Here is a 24715-nt window from a genome sequence, read left to right on the forward strand (position 1 = left end):
ACCATCTCCTTATGTGCACATGGTAGTTCTACAGGTTGCATGGTCTTTAGGGAGCTGTCTCTTGTCATAGCATCAATAGGATCTATCTAGATGGCAGCTGTGAGCACAAGACTCAAGACTGAGCCCCCAAACTTTAATGTGCACACGAACTACCTGGAAAGTGGTAATTGGCAGATTTTAAGTAAGTCTAACTTCAAAGGCAGACCTTGATAGTTTTTGGGGTTGCCTAAAACTCTGCATTTCTAGCAAGCTTTCAGGTGATGCCACAGCCCTATTGCACAGGTCAGACTCAGCCATAAGCCAACTTAGAAGAAGATCCTGGGAAATCAATCTCCACTCTGCAAGTCAGGCTAATGTTCACTCAACAGCTTAACAGAACTCAGGTCTAGGCCATTCTCTACCTAAGTAAACAGATATTCAGAGGTTCCGCTCAGAATTCTTGAGTATTCAAGATGAAAGTGGTAAGGGAGTTCTAGTGTAATCCCACTTTTACAAATAGGAACACTATGCTCCCAGGGGTTAAATCATTTGTTCCTCATCAATTAACTATTTAAGAATATTGTCAGGATTCTGTTTTGTTTTGTTTTTTTTTTACAAAGATTTTATTTATTTATTCATGAGAGACAGGGAGAGAGACACACACACAGGCAGAGGGAGAAGCAGACTCCCTGAGGGGAGCCTGATGTGGGACTCGATCCCAGGACTCCCAGGATCACAACCTGAGCCAAAGGCAGATGCTCAACCACTGCGCCACCCAAGCATCCCTATTATCAGGATTCTAATAGTGATTTTCTGAGTCCTTTACTTGAGGACACTTAAGATAGGAAATAAGCCTACAGCAGAAGATAATGGGGACAGAACACAGTGTCTAGGGTGCAGGTGTCAGCAAAGTTGGGAAGGAAAACAAAGGATAATAAAACCAACACAAGTTCAAACATTAAATGTACAAAACCTCAGATACAAGAAAATGCAGTATAGAGACAGTCATTTTAATATTGACACAATAGTATTTTAGGGGACAGCATATGGAACAAGGTCATTTCCACGAGGATAGAGTATGTGGGACAAAGGTCAGAAACAATCACGGGGAGTTCCTTTCTTCCTCATGGGCTGAATGATCCAGGCCCAGGTCTCAGGCAAAGCTGCCTTTCAACCCACTTTTTCCTTTATTACGGATCAGAGCCAGACTTAGAGGCCTCACAGGCTCAGGCCAGGGCTAAAGATTCCATTATCACCTTCTTACTAAGAAACAATTAAGGAGAAATATCTGTCTCCAATGGGTATGATTCAATCCAGTACTGTAGGCAGTGAGAGGAAAGGCATGCAGTATTGGGGAGCAAAATCCAAGCAGGATCAACCAAGAAGTGCCACCTCTCACAGTGGACCCCTGGAGTCTCTCTCTTTGTGGTCTTGGGGTTATATCAATCCTGATGTTGACTTTCAACCTCCCCTCCTGTTCTCTGCCCTATCTTAGAATAGAAAATTGGATAGCTCACCAGTCTGGTCCCGATAAATATGTAAGATCAAAGGGAATAGACAAAATGCACAGCATTCTCTTATTCAAGTGTCCCAGTAACATCACTGTTGTACCCTATAGTGTGGAGTCTATGCCACCTGTCTTTCATGTGGTCACTCTGGAAAACCCAGGAGGAACATCACTGCCTATGAATGCTTTAAATTCCTCCAAGAAAGGGACCAGTCTCTGGGACCACTGGCACTGGGCTGAGGGTATACGCTGGAGAAGGTAGATCATCCTACCCAAAGGGAACCTGGAACAGAGAAGCGAAGTGGCGGGGGGTGGGGGAACATCCTTCACTCCTATGGCAAGAAACTGATGGGATATGGGTAAAATACAAAAACACACCACAGCAGGAGAGTGTAAAGGAAAGGGCAGGAGCATGCAAGAGGCACTTGTTTTTCTGGACAGTCTTCTCAGAGGGCAAAGATGGCGGGGTCCACAGATGATTTGGTAAAAGCAATAGCAGCTTTCACAAGCTCTTGCATGATGGAGGCTGCCATGAGGAGAAAACAAGAATTAGAGTGGATGAACCATGACAAGAGTAAATATTCGTCCCCCAGCCTCCCCTACACCTGCCTGCTCATCGCCCCTGACTCCTGTTCTTGTCTTTCTTCAATACCCCTGATTCTGCTTTTCCTACCGCCTAGACTCCCTTTCATCTTCTCAGGCCCCAGAAATACTCAGCAGCTGTGAGACAATAATAGACCCCCAAGGAGTGAGAGCTCCAGTCCAGCCTTGTACTCAGTATAGTAGTGAGACAGCAAGGAGAACAAAGGCCACTTAATGTCCTTCTCACAACTCACAGTCCCCATCCCATATCCCTTTGCCTCTTTACTCACCTCCGCCCTCCCTCAATTTAAGATGGCACCCTCATCCTGCCAAGGAAAGAACTATCTAGGAGATCAGAAAAGATCTGACCCAGGACTGTTGCGGGAGGGGACTTCAGGAACTCCTTCCCTGTCACCTTCTAGCAGGCCTGGGGGCTCAATGCTGGGGAAGATGGCTGACTTCCTATGGAGGGAAGGAGATGGGGTCTAACGATTGAACTCCTACCTGCGTGGATGCGGATCCACGTTCTGGCCTTCTTCTCCAGAAGTTCCCACTCGCACTTCATTTGCTTAGCATTGGAATGCAGCCAGACCATTGCCAGGACTGTGGCCCAGCTTGAGGAATTTGCATCCTGTACCATAGAGAGAGACTTCCTGAAGCATCCACGTGAGTGCTAGCAGCCCCTCAGCTGATACACTGATTATGTATCATGTCTGCTGGTTCACAGGCAGTTGACGACCACCTCAAATCTCCCTGTGCAACAGCTCTGAAGTCATTTTGCTTGTATCTCTACTTAAATAGTTGAGGCTTTAGAACCAAAAACAGCATTTTGATTCCTAGTAAGTTTTGTTTTGTTTCACACAAAATTGCAAATCATTCATTGTTCAAGGTCTTTTAGGATCTCAATTATTCTTAATACCTCATCTCCCAGTTTTGGCAAATTTATAACCAGGAAAGCATGGGATCTGATTCTTTACTGAAAATAAAAACCTCCAGAGAATTCAGAGCCCAGTTGCTCTAAAAATCTGTTTTGAATTTGAATAAATTCATTATTCAGTGCCATGAATTTTTCAATGAGTTGGTTCTCAGTACATATACTCATCATTTACAAAATTCAAATTCCTCACTGAAATTCAGGTACAACAGGGTTTCTGAGCCCCTGGATTTATTGGCCCAGTTACCATGTCAAAGAAGGAAATGTTAGTCTGACGTGTCCTTGGTTTCCCAATGAAACCAAGTTAGAATGTCATAATTCTTGTGTTTGTTGATAAATTATCCTTTTAATTATTTGGTCTAGAACAATATTTTTAATAGAAATATAATGCTAGACATACATATAATCTTAAATGTCCTAGTAGCCACATGTAAAAAAATAAAAATGGGTACAATTATTTTACCAATATGTTTTATCTAACCTAACATATTAAAAATGTGATTTTAACATGTAATCAATATAAAATTTATTGATGAATATTTACATTTTTTACATTAGTTTTAAATCAGCATGTGTTTCAGTTATAGGATATTTGAATTCAATTAAGGATTTGGCTTCTCATTTGCATTAACCATATTTCAAGTGCTCAAGAGCCCCATGACTAGTAGACACTGTATTAGGTGATGCAGCTCTAGGATTTCTGAGGTTTATTTAAATACCTTTCACGTTTTGAAAATTCAGGATGACACCCATCCTTCAGGTTTTTGGCATTTTGCCCATATTTAACAATTTCTCAAATAGAAGATTTGGTAAGTTACCTTGAAATTGTGGAGTATAACTTGTCCTCATCAGCATAGTCAAACACATTTGAAATAACTAAGTCATCACTATTAATATGTCACCTATCCTGACTTCAGAAAAATTTTGCTAGGCTGTGAACCACGTCCTTTATTTTGAAGAGAAGCAATGTGGGTCCTGAAAACAGTTCTATAATTGAATCTAGAACTGACTGGCTGGATAAACTCAGATGCATTATTAGAGTTCTCTATAAACAACAATGCAAATAGGATTTACCTTATTTAATTATGGTGATGAACAAATAAGTGGATGTTAAGTGCTTAGCACAGTGTCTGGCCCAGAGTAATTGTTCAAAAAATTTAGATGATTGGCAAGGAATATAAACTTAAAGAGGATGCTTGATCTCCCTTTGTCAACCGTCGATTCCCATCAACTAGGTTATTAGTTCTTGTTCTTTCTGCTCTAACATTCCAAGAAAAAATCTTCAACCTCTATTTATGAGAAATTAATTTAGTTTATGGCCTTCTCTATTCTCCTTTCTCAGTTGAATCATGATTCACCCCAAATCTCATTACTGACTTCAACCTCTCAAAAGCATGCATATTCTTTTTTCTTATCTGAATCTTACCTTGACAGGGATTGCAGCCAGTAGGTCTTCTAAACTTCTACCTAGGATCCCAGCCAGATTTTCATCTGGATACCAGGAACCATCTGCATTCTGGAGGGAAATCAGCTGTACAAGATGATTATCCCCAAAGACTTTGGTGAAGAAAAAAAAGAAAGGATTAGAAATTAGGAGCCACTGACCCCTTAGCATACCTGAGAAAGACAGGTCTGACTTCAGAGACAGGCTATCGCAAGAGCGTAGAGCGAAGCAGATCTTACCAAGATACCTGTTATAGTCCTTCCCCTATATTTTCTCTGTGACAATGTAGGCCACCTGAGTGATATACTATCTCTAGGGGAGCTGGACTTAAATATTTAGCAACAAGGAAATGATAATGCTGCTTAAAGTTTTATCCAGTTCTATGTAAATGGGCCTTAAAACTTGACATATATTTACAAATTCTAGACCAGTATATCTCGAATGTTAATTATTAAAAAAATCAAAAGAAAGCAGATATAAAGGAGGCCTCAGCAATGTACCTCAAAGAATAGTCTAGTGTCTAATCCTGGTGGTTGGACAATTGCTTAAAGACCACACAGAAAGTATTTCACATCTGGCTGTCATATATGATGTACCTATAGCAACTTAAAAATTAGCAGGTAAGAATAACCATAACTAGAATAAACAATTCTACTCTAATGGGAACAAAAAATTTAAGGCTCTGAATTTCAATCATCTTAGTTTGAATCTCAGATTTGCTAATGCTCAAAACGCAATGGTTATATAACAAATGGGAATCTCAGTCTTCTCTGTAAACTGGAGCTAACAATGCCTATTGCATGAGGAAGAATGCAAAGTACCAAGAAGGCTCCTTGTTGGCTCCCTACAAAAAGTAGTTGCTAATTAGTTCACAAAAAAACAGAAGTTTAACACTCTTGAGTAATTTTTCTCTCTACTTGGGTAAGAGGATTCATAGAGAGAGAGAGGTCAGAGCTGGGTTATCCTAAGCTAGGAAGGACTAGGGAACTAACATAAAGTGAGACGCTACTCTGTGGCTAACATTCAGAATTTTCTTATGACAGCCCCGTGAGGTGGGTAGTTGTGCACCTGAGGGAACTAAGGCTCTAGAAAGTGAATTAATTTGCCTAAAACCCCACAGTAATTGGAGGACAGAGATCTGACTCCAACTGAGACCTTGATGCCCTCTCTTTAACTACCAGCCTAAAGAGAATGAACACAAAGAGGGTAAATGGCAAATAAGATGTTTAAACAATTAAACAACTGTATATGACAAATCTTGCTACAAAAACTGGAGACTAGAAAGAAGTTGCCTTTAAGACCATTTGAGTAGAAAAGGCACCTCTTGGTGGTAAAATGTACTTTGACTCAATCTGTCACATACAGGAGAAGCCCAGCTGCTTGGAACACAAGGTAATGGCCAAGGAACACCCTCTGGCAACAGAATGAGTCATTAGCCAGCACTGGAAAGATCCCTTTTCAAACCCAGTGTAGCAGGTGGCTCAAAGAAGGCAGCAGCAGAGTTCTGCAGGGGGAGGGTCCAGCTTGTAGGCCTCCTGGTTGAGCTGAGATGGTAAGGGGGGTGCATTTAAATAGGGCTTAACCCAGGCTCTGCTGGGTAGGTTTCACTGTAGACTAATGAAGGTGGGCTGACCCTGGGAAACATAGGAGCTAGACAAATCTCACCCTCTGCCTGGCACTTTTCAAAGAGATTACCTCCTGGCTAGAGAAAGCCAAAGGAAGCAGAGCGTAGAAGATTGGTTCTTCAGTCCCCACAGATCAGAGAAGAGAATTGAGGCCCATCTTACCTGTTGGGTGAGTTTCCAAGTTCATCCTGTTGGTGGAAGAATGAGCCCTTTCTATCTCAGGAGAGGCCTCTTTGAGAGACATGCATTTCTTCCTTAGTGTATGATCAGGAGCAGGGGACCTGTCTAGTCCTATATATGTGACAGACAAATATGAGTGAGAAAAAAATCCCTGGAAAGATGCTCACCTAGAGCGCACATCTCCTTGCTAATCATGGGCCTACAGGGTTTGTAATCATCCCGCTGATATGACACGCTTGGGTAATGATTGATCCGCGTGGGCTGAGATGCAGGAGGAGAGTAGGAGGATGAGGGCTTTGAATGAGCTGAAAAACACCAGTACAGACATTAAGACTGAGATACCCTCTGCTCTCTGCTACAGGCAAAGGGCCCTGAGAATGTGGGCCACATGCCCTCTCATCCATGTCTGCCTCAGCTACCATCTTCACTGTGCATTTTTTTCTTCTCTCATGAGCCCACCTCCTGCACACGCCCTCACCCCCTGAGCCTTTCCTACTGCGTCCTCTGGAACCCTTGATACTTGCCAATGATCTTTCCTGCATCTTTCCTTTCATTACAGGAGTCTTTTTCCAACTACTTATCTTAACAAAACTAATTTCTTCTTCTAAAAACCATTTTCCCTATATCCCTCTGTCCCTCTCATTGGGTGCTCTCTTGAGGTACCACAGCCCAAGCGCCCAGGTTTGGAAGGTAAGACGGGCAACCTCTTCAGTTCCAATTGTGGCATCCAGCTCATTACTGCTCCACCCCCATCTGGATTGCCTCCCTCACATTCATTTAGGGCTGCCTCCCACCTCTCTGTCACTTCACATTATGCACTAAAGTATCTAGATATAGTTTCTAGACTTCTACTTCATTTCAAGGCCTGCCATCATCTTGAGAGATTTCAGTACCCTTGTAGGTAACCTATCCAGCACTCTCATTCAAAGCTTCTTGACTTCCTCAAATCAAACGGTTTCAGCCTTCATTCTACTTCAGCCACTCCCTCCCAAGCCAGAATCTTGTTATCCAGCAGAATTGTTCCACCTGTAAAAAACAAACTGGGGGGAAAAAAGAGCAATCCTACTTTTTACATATAATATCCAATTTTTGCAGCCTTCTGACTCAAAGTTCTTTTACCTGGTCTTTGACTTCATCTGGACCTCTAAATCTGTGTCTCCTCTGCTTTTTCCCTACAATCCACTTCCTTCCATATTTAGTATATTTTCTATTTAGCTTCAATCCTGAGTCCAACACTTCACCATTCTCTCTCCAGTCTCTCCAATTCCAAGTACCTGATTTCCTTTTCATCACACACCAGGCAAAATCCCAACCTCAAAAAAGAGCCAACACTGTGCCCTCTTTGTTCTTACACCAAAGCTGCTGAGTCCTGCTGTAGTGAACCACATGGGCTCGGCTTCCCTTAGTTTAGTGCCACCAAAAAAGTAAAGGTATCAGAATTAAACCACATGCTCAACACTTCTTGGCAAATGCTTTATTTCTCCCTTGGAATTTCACCCTCCAATCATCCATCTTTCAAATCCTTTCCTCAAACTCTCTATTCTACAATGTCTTGTTTCATACTCATTAGTTATATTTGCTCTTTCACTAAAACTATTGAAAACTCATCAGACAGAAACTCCAAGCTCTTGCTCCTCAGCCTGTAAACTAGAATCAAACTACCACCTTTCCTCCTCTTCCTGGCAATACTGGGACAGCATCTTTAGTTACAACCTAGATGTTAAATATTGCCAAATGTGTATCTTTATCCCTCAACTCTCCTCCTCTGAGCACCAAACCCATCTATTTGCTTTCTTACTGGACATCTTCATATAGATGTTCCATAAGGATCTCAAGTTCAAAATACTCAAAAATAATTCAACATGCTACCTTCTAAACTTGACCTTGTTCTTCTCTTACTCTATTTAAATAAATGGAACCATTATACATGCAGTTGTCCAAACAAAAATCTGGGCTCACCTTGAAGCCTGTCTCTACAACAAACATTAAACATTCCCCTCCAGCCACAGAATCCTGCCCAGGAAATTTCTCTACCTTATTCTAACTAAGCCCCTCATATCTATTCTCAAGGCTGCTTGGGTTTCACTTGGGACACCCATTCCCTAACACTCCCAGACCATTACCATCAGCCACCTGTATCATCATTAATCATCTAATTATCCATAGGATAAATCAGCTTCATATTGAGACAGTTTGAATACTCAATATTTATTTACACTTTCTGTTTTAATTTTCCTTGTTTCTTTTTCCCCCTTGGATTATTTAGAATCTCCTTGGTTCCCCAGAAAGGCACCAAACCAGCCAGAAATCCTAAGTATGGAGAGACAAGGGAAAAAATTCACTGTCACACGCTTTTACTTCAAATGATGTGTTTAGATATCCAGGGCCCTTTATTTTACATGAGTTTGAATGGGGTAAAACTCACCACCTCCATAGAATCGTGGTATCATTGAAGCAGCACCCAACAGAATTGGCCTTGGAACATCCCTACGAGCCAGGGGCTCCTGAACTGGCTTGTTGAGACTTTTGTTGACGGCAATAAAGGCTGTCTGGGAGCTTATGACTCCACAGTCAATGCTGACCTTCAGCACATCTTTTTTATCTTTTGCTGGAGTGTCCCTGAAGCCCATATCCTTGGTCTGGAGAAAGGACTTAGCAGCAAGGCGGTGAATGGTGAAGCTAAAAGAAAATCATCCCGTTACTCAGGGCCCTCAAAAGTTAGCATGAGTAGAGTGAGGAAAAAGCCAGATAAAGAGATATATAAGACTTGAATGGGTTAGAAAGGCAAACTGATTGTAGGGACACAACTGAGCCCCCCAAATTAAGAGGAAGGAAACCAAGCCTTTCAAGAATAGCAGAGACCAAAACAAAACAAAAACACAAAAGAACAAAAATAACAAAGCAACTGAATTCTCACTTGTCATCGGGCTTGGGTTGCAGAGAAAATGTCACCCTATTCTCGAAACTCTTGCCCTGGAGCATGTATTTGAGGCAGACTTCTCCTGTTGCATCTGCTGGCTACAAAGTAGACAAGAATAGACACAATGGAAGGGAGAGTCACCAAGTAAAAGTCATAGCTGAGGAAACACCCCAACCCAACACATGAAAATGTCTGACGAGGAACCATGTAGCTGAGGAAATCAGAACCCTGAAATTATGGAGAACAGTGTTAGCAGGCTCTACCCGGCAAGTGTGATCTCTTGATGAGACTCCACCAGTTTTAAGAAAATTGTCCAGAGCAGAGTTGAGGGAAGTAGCTACTCTGATGAGAGGAACAAATAAGAATAGGAGCTCACCGGCATGGTCCCACTCAAAAGGGCATAGATGATTAACCTCTGACCCCTATAGAGGACAGTCTGTTCTGGTGAAAGCATTTTAGCAGACAGGCCACGAGGCAAATCCCAGCTCACAGAAATATCTTCTACTGCAGGCTGTAGAGCACGTTTTAAGGCACTAAGAGCCTGGTGGAGGAAAGAGAACAGAGTAAGCACAGAAAATAATAATAGCAATAATAAACCACTATTAGCTGAACATTTATTATACATCAGATTCTATGCAACACAGTACATGCTATGTCTATTCCTTAATACTATACTAGGACATGGTAAGGGAGGATAAGGTAAAGGATGACACCACCCAAGAAAGAGGAACTAACAAGTAGCAGCAGAGGTCAAAGATGCCTTCCCTTGTGTGTACTAACCAAATGCAGTATCAATGTACCACCTCACCAATCCACCAGACATATTACATTGTTCCTTCTTGTTTTCTTTGTCTCATTTGCATGGAAGATAGGATATAGCCAACCAAAAGAGTTCCTCAAGCACACTTGTAGGATCTAAATCATGACAGTCAAAATTCTTTTTTTCTCCATTTCTGTTCTTAAACACAAAACCTTAACCTCTTCCAGTATCTTGTCTCTGGGCTTCCAACTAGTAGGATCAGAGGCCATTTCTCTAAAAACTATAGTGGGCCCCTTTTACATAAGGCCAAAAGTAGCCCCACTGTGTATTACAGCCCAAGACATTATGGATATAAGAATATGAATCGGGCAGCCCCGGTGGCTCAGCGGTTTGGCGCTGCCTTCGGCCCCAGGCATGATCCTGGAGATCCAGGATCCAGTCCCACGTCAGGCTCCCTGCATGGAGCCTGCTTCTCTCCCTCTCCCTCTGCCTGTGTCTCTGCCTCTCTCTCTCTGTCTGTCATGAATAAATAAATAATAAAATCTTAAGAAAAAAAAAGAATATGAATCCTAGTGTCAAGCTGTTGCCTCTGCTTTTGTGGAATGTCCCCTCTGCTCCACACTCCCTCTGGATCACCACCTCTGGACACAAGGCCTGCCCCTCACCTTGGACTGCATCCTGGCCTTGCCGGTGATAAATTCTGAAGTGCCGCCTGCTACACGGGCAATGCCTTTTATTAGGCTGGTAGAGGCTCCTTCTCCAATACCAAAGGAGAAACATCTGCAATTGTACAAGGATAAGAGCTTAGAGTGAAATTATAACATTAATACATACTAGTCAAGAATACCTAAAGAGATAGTCTTTTCCTTGACCAAAAGCATAATAGCTACAATTTATTGAGCAGATTCTATATTTCAGGAGACCAAATGCCTTACTGATGTGATTTAATCATTACAAGATTCCTAAAAGGCAGGCTTATGCTTCATTTTATGGATATGAAACTGAAGCCCAAAGAATTTAAGAAATATGTCCAAGATCGCACACCTACTACGGTGCAGATAACATTTGAGTACTGGTCTATCTGACCGTAAGAGCCCCCTGGTAAAAATATATATTATACTGATTCTAGAGGCAGAAAAAAAAAACAAAAACAAAAACCACAAGACTATAGCCTCATCAATTATATTAATAATAAATCCAAAGAATTGGTTCATCAGACAGTGCTGAGTTAGGACAAAATAGCCCCTATCATCGATGCTTGACTAATATTGTACTGGAACCCCATCTGCCCTGGCAAGACTAGTCTTAGGGTAGGAAAGGGTTTTAACTGGAGAGTTCTCTCCCTGCCATAGTCTATGTGCACCAAATAGCTTTGTAATCACAATCTGCTTCCCAGATGGAACTGTTTATAGACAGAATGTGTTGATAATAGTAATAGAAGCATTTTTAGAAGGCATGACAAGGAGATTTCTCATTGTAAATTAATACACTGGAATTTTGGCTTCTGTATCAGTCTCTTTTGAACTGGGTTAATGTGAACCATCATCCCCAATTCTAGTGATGTCAGCAACAAGACTAATACTCTAAAATTGTAGGGCTAAGAACTGAACTTCTAATTATGGTAACCTACCTATGACAGTGCCCCCTAGAGATCACATCTTGATATTAACACCTTCAAATTTCCAACAAAATCCTACAACTGTAGCCTACATTTCTTATGGCTTCCAAAGGGCATTTATGTGTGTATTTAAGTGTTTTATTTATAAAACTAAAGCTAAGCAATGTTTATTGATTTCTAACAATATTCTTAGAACTGAAGTGCTTCTTTGGATGATAATAATAAGGATGATAATTATAATAATGGCAAAAATTCATATAGCACATATTTTGTGTCCAGCACAGTTCTTAATGCTTTACGTAAGTATACCCTTTGAACCCTCACAGTAAACCCATAAGGTAAGTACTGTTATTATTCCCGTTTTCAAATGGGGAAACCAAGACTTAGGGAGTTTACTTGATATATCCAAACAGCTAGCAAGCAGCAGAAGTGGAACTTAACTACATGATTTTTTTTTTAATTTTTATTTATTTATGATAGCCACAGAGAGAGAGAGAGAGGCAGAGACACAGGCAGAGGGAGAAGCAGGCTCCATGCACCGGGAGCCTGATGTGGGATTCGAACGCGGGTCTCCAGGATCGCGCCCTGGGCCAAAGGCAGGCGCCAAACCGCTGCGCCACCCAGGGATCGCCGATTTTTGACTTAGAGTAGAACACCATAGGACACCAGAACACCATTCTGCTCACAGCAATGCCAAATTTCTTTCAGCCAGTAGAGAACTGGAAAAGCTGTATACAATATTCTTAATAATCTTTTTGAAAATATCAAATGATTACCAAAACTATAGGAATCTATGGGCCATGACGTGGAGAGGAGGGAGGCCAAGAGTGATGGGCGTGGCATCTGGTATCCCATTAACCCTTGGAGCTAGTGTCAAGTACAAAATGGATGGCTCAAAGACTAAGAAGCCAAGCAGTTTCAGACTTGGACTTTCCAAAGAGAAGGTGCCCTTATAGATACCCCAGGTTTTTTAATACAGCCCTGCAGAACTACAGCCCAGAGGTAGAGAGGGATCTGAAATAAACTAGCCATCAAATGAGCTTCAGTCATTTGACTCTAATTGGACTCAGATTATCTGCTTCTAGTCTAGCAACCCATCAGAAGCAGAGTATATCCCCACAGAGGGAAGATAACATCATCTAGAGGTTCTAAGAATTTCTATGGCTTTTCATATAAAATATCTTGACAACTAACAAGAGAATAGAGAAGTCTCCAAACGGAAATTATACACTAAACTTCTGAATAACATAGGCTTTAAAAAAATCATAATGGTAATTAGAAAATCTTAAGTGGATGTCAATGGAAAGTGACAGATATAGAATTAAGATTCAGATGTAGATATGCTTAAATTTAAGGATCTAAATACATATATTAGAAAAGAAAAAGAAGTCTCAAAATCAACTACCTGAGTATCCATCTCCAGATATTAGAAAAGAACAGCCAGTAAACCCAAAGAATTTAAAGGGAAATGAATATATACAGGAGTGAATTTAAAGGGAAATAATAAAGATGGAGGCAAGCATTATTGATAGAAAAAACTATCATACAATAGAGAGGATTTTAAAACCTTAAAAGTACCGGTGCTCTGAAAGGATTATTAAAATTGACAAGCATTTAGGACAAGGAGAAAAACAGGGAAAACACAAATAATCAACATCAAGAAAGAAAAGCTAATAATATATCACAGATTCTGCAAAAATTAACAACAGCATAAGATAACACAGCATAAGAGAATTTTATGAAAAGAAATTTGAAAATTTAGATAAAATATACAAACTCTCATAAAAAAAGCAAAAACGTATGTAAGTATGAATAGTCCATTTCAATGAAAGAGATTTAAAAACTTTCCCATAAGAACAGCCTCCTGGCAACTTCTAGTAAACATTTAATAAAGAAAATCTTTCAGATAATAGAAAAATAGACAACTCTTCTCAGCTTATTTTATGATGCCAGTGTAACATTGATATCAAAACCTGACAAGAATATTATAAGAAAAGAAAATACATGTTAATATTTCTCATGAAAACAGATTTAAAAATTCCAAACAGGTTTAGCCAACTGAATCCAAAAATACATAGAGAGGTTAATAGACCACAACTGATTTGGTTTTATTTCAGAAATGCAAAATTGGTCTAACACTGGTCATTAAAATTCACACAATAAATAAAGGATAAAATCATACACTCATCTAAAAATATACATAAGGATGGGATCCCTGGGTGGCGCAGCGGTTTGGCGCCTGCCTTTGGCCCAGGGCGCAATCCTGGAGACCCCGGATCGAATCCCACATCAGGCTCCTGGTACATGGAGCCTGCTTCTTCCTCCACCTGTGTCTCTGCCTCTCTCTCTCTCTCTGTGACTATCATAAATAAATAAAAATTAAAAAAATAAATATATACATAAGGTATCTTTGATATAATTCCACATTCATTATTTTTATAAAAAAAAAACAAAGAAATCTCAAAACAGAAATAAAATTTCCTTAATCTGATAACCCTCCAAACAGAAGCAAAATTTCTTTAATCTGATAAAAGAATCTACAAAAAAATCTATAGTCAACAATCACACTTATTGATGCAGTGTTGAACATGTTCCCTCTGAAGTATTTTAAAATACTTAAAATATAAGTATTTTTCCCAAAATGTTTAATGTTACTCTCAACATGAATTTAAATAGCCAAATAAATATACATTGAGATTCTACAAAAATAACTAGCTAGTACTTTTTGAAAATATCAGTGTTATGAAAGGTAATGAAAAGCTGAGGATCTTTCCCAGAGTAAAGATTAAATAATCCATGGTGCTTTAAGTTAAGAAAGCTATTTCCTTTGGAGAGGAAAAAGTTGGTAGTGACCAACTCTAATTCATCCAGCTGTATCCTTGAGATTTGTGTAGCTTTGTGTACGCTCTACTTTGATAGAAATGTTTATGGTTAAAAAAAACCCTCATATTATTCAATTTTGGTTTCCATTGTGGTTTAGAAAGAATAAGGGACAATAACTTTGTGGCATTATTGACGTTATTTAGAAAATTACTTTTATCTTTTAGTAGAGAGGGGGAAATGATATAGAAAAAGCTTGTTGGCTAGGAAAACTAAACTTCTAGAATCTTCTGTCCTCTGAAAGGAATGTCAACACTGGGATCTTGTGGCACTAGATTACATGTGGCACTAGATGGGTCAATTACCAGAAATCACATCCTCTTCATACCTGTGTTTCGTCCTGTTCCTCCTGACTTCATTAATTACGCTAAATGTGTCAGTAACTTCTCCATCTGTGAAGATAAAAAGCTGTCAAAAGAAAGAAGACATTCATCAAATCTCTGTGAAGACCATTTTTCAGATACCACAATATACCCTTGGGAAAAATCAACCATTTCATTCCAGAGATCGATGCCTCTGCAGACTGGCATGAGGTCCCTAATTTTCCATGGTCACTTGCACCATGTTCTCACAAAATTTGTTGGGCATCTGGGATTTTCCTCACCTCTCCCTTCTCGTCTCACCGCAGGCTTCTGTGGCACTTTGCAAAAGGACCTCCATCGCCCACAGCACAGAGCTAAGGAAGAGGAATTCTATTACATGCCTCCTTTTTTCTCTTTATTATATGATAGGAGGCCCTGAATTATATGTCATATTTTAACAATCCTACAATGAAGCCCCGGAACAGATTCTTGAACAGAGATTTCATTTTCTCCACTGCCTTCTATTAGCTCTCTTCCAGGTCCTACCTGTAGGGGGTGGCCCGGTATGGAAGGTTCCCCGTAGATGATCTGGAGTGGTGTCAAGATTTCTGTGCCCCCCAGGTCAGCCCGCATAAGCTGAACTCTCCTCAGTGCTTCCTCCATGGTCTGCTGAGTGTATTCCACGCTATTCCTGAGAAAAACAAACATGCCCAGTGATGTGATAGCTGTTCAAAATCACATAGTATCGAGTCCCTGAATCAAGATGCCCCCACTGAAAACAACCTCACCTGAAATGCCCAATGCCAAAGTCGACCATGCAGTAACCCCCTTCAACAATCTAGTCCTTTCTTTAAAGTATCTTTTTTGGACTCTCTATGGACTTTCTAGAAACTTACGGAAAGAATGCCTCATAGGAAGTTCCAAATCCATAGACATTGAAATAACAGCCTATAGGCAAACTCTTCAGCAGCAAAATCAGAGTTTCCTGAAGGAAGAGAGGAGGAGATAGTGAGAGAGAATCCTCTCAGGCACAGATGCTGTCAATCTAACTCTTGAGGGGGGTGAAGGTGGGCCTTCACCCACTTCTTGAGTCCAGGCCCTTATATAACAAGGCTAGTATGTTATGGTCATGTTAGATGTAGTGCAGATGGTGAACACACTCAAAGTTCCAGATGGACCCTAACTTAACCCCAAAGATTCATCCTCATTTGTGCATGTGACCAGAAAAAGGAAGTAACTAGTTTTACCTTGGCTGCCTCTATGCGCAGCTGAGATTTATCCTGTTTACTTATGGGGCAATGCATACTTCCTGAGCGGTCCATGAGGAAGACAAATTCTCCACAGATAACTGGTGACTCAACTTCTGGGATGTTTGGATAGAAACACACCATTGCAGATGGATCCTTCATCAAACCATCTACTGTGAAAGGATAAGAACATTTTACCATGAAAAGGAACTCAAGAATACTAAAGACCTCAAGAATCAATTGTAGTGACTTATATAAGGAGTTGAAAAAATCCAAATCTATAACACTGTTTGATCTTCGTAGTGGATCTGCTGGCAAAGGATTTGAGGTGAGTTATAAACATAAAAGATATAGACGCAGAAAAGATATGAAAGAGAAAAAAGGAGGTAGAGGTTACCAGGCACAAACAATAATTAAAAAATATAATTATATGCTAGTTTCCTAGCAGCTAGGTAAATGAGCGAAATGCATGAATTGAAAATGTTCCAGCATTTGCCAGAAGAATGAAGCTAATTTATTTGCAGAGACACCTTCCCTTCAAATCAATGAGAAATTTACTACACTAGTCCTTGTTTAAGTCTTTACACTTTTGAAAAAATGAAGCTCATAGGCAATTCATATGTTGACAGTTTGCAAGAGCTGAGAGTATAGGGTCATTCATACCAAGGAAAGTTTGCCTGCTTTGGGTATGAAATACTCACTGATACTCTCCAGAACTGGGATGTGTGTTAGACTCTAACAGCATCACCCAAACAATACTATGAAGGAAACCATGGGAGTTTGGCCTTCGTCACCGAGTTGTCAACGTTTTGATTTTATTTTGAGGAATAAGTGAAAACTGATGCAGGAATTGAAATGGTAGTATTGAGATAGAGGTGAAATGAGAATGCCTAGGTTATATCCACTCGTTTTGCAGCTCAGAAAATATTAGTTGACAAAGAATTGAATTCCAATATCCTATTTTATAAAGTGGGTCCAGGATGATAGGTTTAAATTCTCAGTAGCCTTGGGATTCAGTATGATTAAAGGATATGGCTCCATTTAATCTCCTGCCCCTGGGATACCCCAACAATCAAACTGGCTTCCAAATAAAATGGGTGCAGCTCAGCAAATATTTGTTTGACCACTGGTTCAAGGATAAGTTCTAAACCTTCCAGATTTCTGCATATATGGTGGAAGAGTAGCTTTTCTTAATAGGCAAGATAAATTGCTTTCCATTTTAAGACACAGCTGATTGTAGTGGAATTGGTGCTAGACTGGTAAGTCAGAAAGGTTGCCATGACAATGAAGTGGGTACATATATCTAATGTGTTTAGGATAATCTCAGATACACAGTATGTACTATCTGGATATTTCTACTATAATTCGTTTCATATTATTCATATTCATATTATTTTCACCTTCACGAGTTTCTGCTTCCTCATTTTTAAATAAGGCACTTCAGGCCCTAGCTCCTGTGCTGCTAACCTCAGTTTCTTCATCTGAAGAATCCAATTAGTGATACCTGCCTCATGATTATTTTAAGGGTTAAGTGATATCATACATGTAAGGAACTCAAGCTAGGGCTTAGGTTAAACTTTTAATAACAATTCTAGAAAATTCTTTATAATTTTTGTTATTTTATTGAATTATACATACAATTTTTAAAAACCATGTTCTTGATATTCAGTTAAGTACATTCTAAGTACTTAACATAAATACATATTTTGTATTTTCATCACATAGTGGTATGCTTCATTGAGAACTCTCAATGGTTTTAGTGACCCCAGCTGCCAGTTGTCATTTGTTTCTTTATATGGATGGGAACAGCAGGTTGTCTTGACCAGATATATGATCTGAGTGGCCCTGCTAGAAGGGAGTCACAAGATCATAAAGGCTGCCTTTGCTCTCCCCTCTGGCCTACAGGGCTTACCACAGGAACAGATCAGGAATTCTGCATGGGGGCCAAGGGAATTTCTTGGAAGGAAAGGAATTGAAATCTCAATTCATACCTACTAAGATTCAGCATTATAAAACTTTCTCTGGTGGATTAAAATAATCCTAACTGAAGACTAGTTCTTCAGTGGGAGTATTTCATGGGCACCCAAGGGAGAACCCACAAAAGGGAAAGGACAAAAGCAGCACAAAAGGACTAAACTAATGTATAAAGACAGAGCATGGAGCTTCATGGAAGAGGAGCTGGAGCAAACCTGATTAAGATGGAGCCTGCTTCTCCCTCTGCCTGTGTCTCTGCCTCTCTCTCTCTCTCTCTTTGTGTGACTATCATAAAAAAAAAAAAAAAAAAAAAGATGGAGCCCCACTAAGGGCTTTAGCATGGACAGCTTGCATGAAGGAAAAATGGTTGAACAAGTGAGTACAAAGTAAGGAGCTCTCAGCAATCTTGGCCAAACATTAACAATGAGAGAGGATGGTTATGAAGACCAACTACAGGAAATGGTCTTCATAGTAGTTGTAGTTACAGAAGTAAGGAACCTAATCCAAGCTATAGTATTTTGACTATGACTGTCCCCAAACATCCTTCCATTCCACCAATGTGGAAAATGCTTCAGAAGTATCTCTCTAGTGAGGCTTCATGATCCCTGAAATCCAAGGCTGGCTGCCTAGGAAGGCTTCAAGAGAGCAACAGACTGACATGGGTGATAGCAGTAATAAGGAAAAGTGCACATGTAGTCAAGAAAATTTAGAAAATAAGAGAAATTAAAGAAATTAATAAAACTAAATTATTTTTTTGATTTTTTAAATGTATTTATTCATTTGAGAGAGAGAGAAGGACAGAGTGTGAGCAGTGGGGGAGAAGCAGAGGGAAAGGGAGCAGCAGGCTCCCTGTTGAGCAGGGAGCCTGATGTGGGGCTGGATCCCAGGACCCCAGGATAATGACCTGAGCCGAAGGCAGATGCTCAACCCACTGAGCCACCCAGATGTCCCAATAAACTAAATTTATTACAAAACTAAACTTAGTCTTAGAAATTAAGATACTAGGGTGAGATGAAAAATCTCTGGAGATGGATGATGAGGCATTATCAGATTTGGAAGTCTTTGATAATTTGAAAACTGAAAATGTCACATCATTATTTTTATTTTTTCCCTGCAAATGAATATTTAATTTTTTATTGATAATAATAAACACTTGTGTATAATTAACACAAGTGTTATAGTATTTCAAATTCAACAACTCTATACATTACTCAGCACTCACCAGTATAAGTGTGGTCAGCATCTGCCACCAAACAATATTATTGCAATCTTCCTGACTCTATTCCCTGTGCTCTACTTTTCATCTCTGTGACTTATTTATTTTGCAACTGGAAGTTTATACCTCTTAGTACAATTGATAATAGTTAAGGAGATAGAATAGAAATAGAATAGAATAGAAATAGATAAAAGGGATTTAAGAGGTACAAGCTTCCAGTTGTTTTTATTTAATTTTTATCCATACTTGCAGAGACTGATCATTGTCATTTGTGTTTGTAAACTAGTTGTGTTTTCTCTTGTGAATTATTTGTCCATGTCCTTGATCCAGTTACCTACTGATCCACTTACATTTGTCTACATGACACAATCGCGTGAAACTCATTGTATCTAACCATTTTTGCACACTAAAATATAAGCTATTTGAATGCTTTACCCACTACTGGATAGAAGGGGGGAAAAACAATTCCAAGACAGGAGTTCCCTTTAAAGAGGTTAACTACAAAGGAAAAGAGAGAATACCTGGGTTGTCTTTAGCCTGCCCCATCTCTACGGCTACACTGGGGGTATGCTTCTCACTGTAGTAAATCAGGAGTTCCACATCTCGATCAAATTTGTGTCCTTCAGTCAAGGAAACCTGAGTTGAAAACAAGCAAAAGATCCATGTTAGAACTATCACTGCTTGCTGCATGGGGCTGAGGTTAGAGCTGAGCACTGTAGGCTTCTTCCACAAGAGAGCGCGTGGTCAGGAGCAGCAGCAAGAATAGAGAAGGCTCTGGAGAAGAAACAAGGATAAAGAAGGAACAAAGTGGGATTCCCTCTAGTTAATAGGGAAAATAGGGAACACTTTGGAAGGACTGAGAAACAAGATCAGAACCCAAAGAATAGAGGTGCCAGCAACAACAGTGCTTTCTTCTGAATTACCTGGGCAGAGGTCTTATCATCTCCAAGGTACTCCATAGGACTGAAGGGGCAGTTGGATTGGATCCTCTCAATGCCATGCTGGGAACTGATGGTGGCAATCATGCTGAATGTATAGGGCAGTTCCTCCAAAGGGACTACAGGAGTCTTCATATTTAGGCAACTGTCCTCAGACGATCCTACAAAGAGTTACCTTAGTTCTGTTTCCCCTTCCCACATTTCTTAGCACCTCTACACCCTTGAGGGGTTTCCCAAATTATATCACCTACCACCAGTATTCGAAAAGAAAGGATACTCACCAGGGCGACAATATCGAGGATTCAAGACAGCTGGGAGCACATAGCGCAGGGTCCCATCTGCTTCCAGAGGTAGCTCTTGCACATACTTCAGAGTGAGTGCCACCTTTGACCCAGGGTGCAAGTTCCCCACATTGCAACAGAAGACGTCCCTGGAGTACCTGTCCTCCTCCAGGAGGAAAGCTTGGCGGCGGTTGCTTAAGGCACTCTCATAGATGCTGTGGGCCTAAGGAGAATGGGGAAAGAGAGGCAATATCAAAGGTGGCTTGGATGAATGAAGAGATGAGTAGTATAGAAAACAGAAATTGATGGAGAAGGCCTAGGATCAGGCCTGCCAGGTTCACAGCTAAACTTTGAATGCCTTTGATTGATGCCCCTGCTCCCCACCCCAGATGATTTTAGGAAAATACCAGCTAAAGGGGAGTAGAAGAAAGCATTGAACATCAGCATTTTTTATGAAGGTGTGTAGAGATCCTGCATATATATTAAGGAAATAAAGGGAAGGAGGAGATAATCTACTCATCCCTAGTACCTTCCTCTTATCCTTTAATTCTGCTTTAATTTTCTTCCCATCGATCTCGGCCTCAAAGCTGTAGACAGCTGAGTCTTCATCCATGGGGAACACAAAAAAGGTCTCCAAAGGAACTTCCTCCTCATTCTCATAGTTTAAGGTGGCAGACACACCAGCCACAAACTCACGAATGGACAAGGTTACACTGATGCTCTTCAGTGGTACTGGAGATAGACCAGAGTACAAGAGGTGAACAAACTTTAATAGAAGTCCTCCTGCCAGCCAGGCATGGGGCAAGATGCCAAAGGGACAGTGGCAAGTAAGGGCCATGAATCAAGCTTACCTGGTTCCTCACCGCGGGTTAGTAAACCACCAGGGAGCGCCATGGTGACGGGGGGCTACTGTGGAAAAGACACACCATGAATACAGTGATATGGTGGGGATTATCTATTCAAATACCAGACTTATGTGCTTCTCTCCAGCAGCAGAATATACTCAGGATTAATAATGGAGCTGGGAAGGAGAAAGAAGCTGTAAAGAAGGGGACAAAGATGCCAATAGTAAGGCTCCTTCTAAATGCCAGACCTAAGTGGGGAAGTCCCCACTAAACAGGAAGTCTCTGAAACACCCTGAGGCTGGTTCAAATACCAGTTCCACTTTTTCAAAGTCGAGTTTAATATACCATTCCTTAGCTACATGGAATAGGTGTAATGCACTTAACCTCTGTGAACCTCAATATTCTCTTTGTAAATGAAAACCATATACCTATCTGTCTTAGACGCATATGTAAATTTTTATATATGAAGTCCCTAGAATAGTACCTGGCTTATAGGAAGCATTTAATGAATGATAATAAACTAGTCTTGCTCCTGTTGTAAGTGCTGAAGTTGTTAAATAGACCTTGGCTATTACTTTGGATCATGCTATCCAGAGACCGGCTTGATCCAAAATGGTCCCCTGCAACTTAGATCACTTACTTTGTGACTTTCTTTGGGGGCTCATAATTGAAACCACTGTTGGCTTCCTCTGTCCAAGATATTCTTTTTTTTTTAATGTTTTATTCATTAATTTTTTAAAGATTTTATTTATTTATTCATAAGAGACACAGAGAGAGAGAGAGAGAGAGAGAGAGGCAGACACACAGGCAGAGGGAGAAGCAGACTCCATGCAGGGAGCTTGATGTGGGACTCGATCCCAGGTCTTCAGGATCACACCCTGGGCCGAAGGCAGGCGCTAAACCGCTGAGCCCCCCAGGGATCCCTGTCCAAGATATTCTAATATGCATAAATAAATATCATATAAGCAACACATCCTCTATTTTCAATCACGTCATCCTGTTATCTTCCAAATTTTATTATGATCTTAGACTACCGCTTTTTTTTTTAAGATTTTTATTTATTTATTCATGAGAGACACACAGAGAGAGAGGCAGAGACATAGGCAGAGGGAGAAGCAGGCTCCATGCAGGGAGCCCGATGTGGGACTTGATCCCAGAACTCCTGGATCATACCCTGAGCCAAAGGCAGATGCTCAACCGCTGAGCCACCCAGGCGTCCCACTAGACAACTACTTCTTGTGATATGGTAACAAGGAGATAAATTGACATACCTAGATCATGACTTACATTATGATTCTTTCATCCAGAGAATCAACATGTAGGTCCAGTCCTAATCATTGGTCCTAGGGCCCCTGGAAGTTGCCCTCCCACCATTCTGAATAGAATCACTTGTGACCTTGCCTCTCCCTGCTCTGTCAAAGGGTGACATGATCTGCAACCCCCAGCAGCAGTTAGGGGGCTTTTCACTGAAAATACCCCTTCAGGAGCTAAAATGGAGTTGCCTGGTGCACAGAGAATGCTGAAGGAAAGTGAAAATAATGTCCTTATCCAGAGTTCCAGGGGCAGATAAGTCACTGGAAAGCCCAACTTTAATTCAGGAATCCACAGGCCAGAAAAACATATAGGCTCTGGAGAGAGGCAACTTCCCCTCCTAGAGCAACGCCCCCACCCCCACTGAGGATTCCGAAAGCTTTCAGCAGGCCTTCTGTGCTCATCCCAATCACCACTTAAAACCTCGCACCCTACCCCAATCCAGAGCAATGTCCATGTTGCTCATCCGTCTGATAGCAATGGTGCTTCTTATATACCATCCCCCATCTCCACAGGTCAGCACCAATTAATCAGGTTTTTTGTCCTTATTTGTTATTTTGAAGAACTGGATTAAAAACCAACTGTGGCAATATGGCTCGCATTTGACAGAAACAGGGTAGTCAAGCAGCTGTGGGGAGAGGAGAGAATGTTCAGGAAAAGGGTTATCATGCAGACACTTGACTGGGGTAAGATCTCTGGTGGAACAGGCTGGTGCTGGGGGAGAGAAGAATCTCCAACATCAGTAGGAAGCTGAAAAACAGAAGGCCCCAGGAGCCAGGGGTACCACAGCCAAAGCTCAAAGGGTGGCAATACTCACCCATGGTGGCTTTCAGGTAAAGACACAGAAGCAGAGGGGTGTCTCCTAACCAAGAAACAGCTCTATGTCCTGATTCTTTTTTTTTTTTTTTAATTTTTTTCTATGTCCTGATTCTAACCCCAGCACAAACCCCTCACTTAGGGAAATTTGCTTTTCTGCAGCTTCTCCCGGACCCTTCGCAGTACAAACTATGATGGGTCACAGTCCTCTGCCCCTCGGGAGCAGAAATGCACCCAGCAACAGGTAGGCAAAGAGGGACCACAGGAGGTGACTCAGGTCAAAGCCTTGAATCCAAAGCTGGGAGAAAGGCGGGGGGTGGGGTGGGTGGGGTGCTCACTGAGCCAGGGGGCTGCGTGGTAAGTGGGCCCTTCAGGGATCCAGAAGTTTCTGCACCCTGCAGTTCAGCGGCCCTCCAGGGAGAGGGAGGAGCCGAGCGCTAGTGGCGCAGTGAGCCACTCCCCCGCAGCCTGTTGCAGGGGACCCTTGGAAAACTCGTGATGCAGCCCAACAGGCGATTTGAATGCGCAGTGGGGCTTGGAGAGAAACGCAAAGTGATTGCATCTTTAAAATTTCAGCCCTAGATTTGCAGCGTCCAAGCATTAACAGAGGCATCAGAGTCAGTCCCTTGAATATCTATACGAAAGGGTGTTGCAATCCCGCTGGGGGCGCGGGAGGGGGAGGTTTTAAACTTCATTTCCACATCATTAAAATAGATAAAATTGAGGAAACAGCAATTTTCTACAAGGAAGAAAGGAAGGAAAGAAAAAAGAAGGAAAGGAAAGAAGAAAGAAAGAAAAGAAAGAAAGAAAGAAAGAAAGAAAGAAAGAAAGAAAGAAAGAAAGAAGAAAGAGAAAGAAAGAGTAAAGAGAAGGAAAGTAAAAAAAAAGGGGGGGGGATCTCGAGAGGATCAGGAGATGCCTAAATCCCTTTCCCAGCGCCCATAAGATTCCCCTAAACTGCAGAAAACCCCCAGGGACCGAACACCAGGACTCAATCCCCCATCCCTTCGGTTTGCAGTTCAAACAAGCCCCAGAAGCTTTGGGGCAGAGGAAGGGCAGATCTCAGCCGTCAGGGTGGAAGGTGGGATGGGGCCGAGTGGGCTGCCCAGTCACCTACCTTCTCCCGCAGGCTGAGGGCTCCGAGGCACAGCCAGAAGCAAACAGCTGCTGTCAAAATTTCCAGGAAGACCTGCCCCTTCTAGGGACCGGTTATAAAGTAGCGACCACTTGATTAAGGGATCAACGGAAAATTCTTCAACCCTAGAACGTTTGCTTGTTTTCCTTTGCCTCATTTGGGGAAGGAACAGAGGGTAGATAAAGGGAAGAGATTTTTTTTTTTTTAAACCAGTGAAATGC

The 24715-nt window shown here is 41.2% G+C and overlaps 1 protein-coding gene across 3 annotated transcripts; it reads right to left on the minus strand.

Moving 5' to 3' along the window:
- Positions 1-968: 968 nt before the first annotated feature.
- Positions 969-24533, minus strand: VWA5A (von Willebrand factor A domain containing 5A). 3 transcript variants are annotated; one of them, XM_041772836.1, is made up of 18 exons: positions 24477-24533; positions 21239-21296; positions 20917-21119; positions 20388-20610; positions 20092-20267; positions 19690-19804; positions 15979-16148; positions 15628-15716; positions 15278-15422; positions 14758-14837; positions 10597-10711; positions 9548-9712; positions 9169-9269; positions 8677-8930; positions 6234-6362; positions 4429-4559; positions 2573-2699; positions 969-2012 (listed from the first exon to the last, which is right to left on the minus strand). In XM_041772836.1, exons 2-18 carry the CDS (start codon positions 21279-21281, stop codon positions 1933-1935), a joined length of 2346 nt encoding a protein of 781 aa, XP_041628770.1. In that variant the 5' UTR covers positions 21282-21296; positions 24477-24533; the 3' UTR covers positions 969-1932. The 3 variants fall into 3 exon arrangements, 2 of the variants coding, with proteins under 2 accessions (XP_041628770.1, XP_041628768.1); XM_041772834.1 differs by having other exon boundaries at positions 15979-16151; XR_005990449.1 differs by lacking the exons at positions 969-2012; positions 2573-2699 and having other exon boundaries at positions 4542-4559; positions 6234-6556; positions 15979-16151.
- Between the last annotated feature and the right edge of the window lie 182 nt (positions 24534-24715).

The sequence above is a fragment of the Vulpes lagopus genome, chromosome 10 (genome assembly GCF_018345385.1).
Source record: "Vulpes lagopus strain Blue_001 chromosome 10, ASM1834538v1, whole genome shotgun sequence".
NCBI classification, from domain to species: Eukaryota; Metazoa; Chordata; class Mammalia; order Carnivora; family Canidae; genus Vulpes; species Vulpes lagopus.

Coding starts and splice junctions, on each gene's coding strand:
- VWA5A (XM_041772834.1), bottom strand. CDS start 21,281: ATGGCGCTCCCTGGTGGTTTACTAACCCGCGGTGAGGAACCAG. Junction 16,152..19,689: donor GCAGGCTAAAGACAACCCAG/GTATTCTCTCTT, acceptor ATCCTTTCACAG/TAGATGGTTTGATGAAGGAT. Junction 9,713..10,596: donor AGGCCAGGATGCAGTCCAAG/GTGAGGGGCAGG, acceptor TTCCTCCACCAG/GCTCTTAGTGCCTTAAAACG.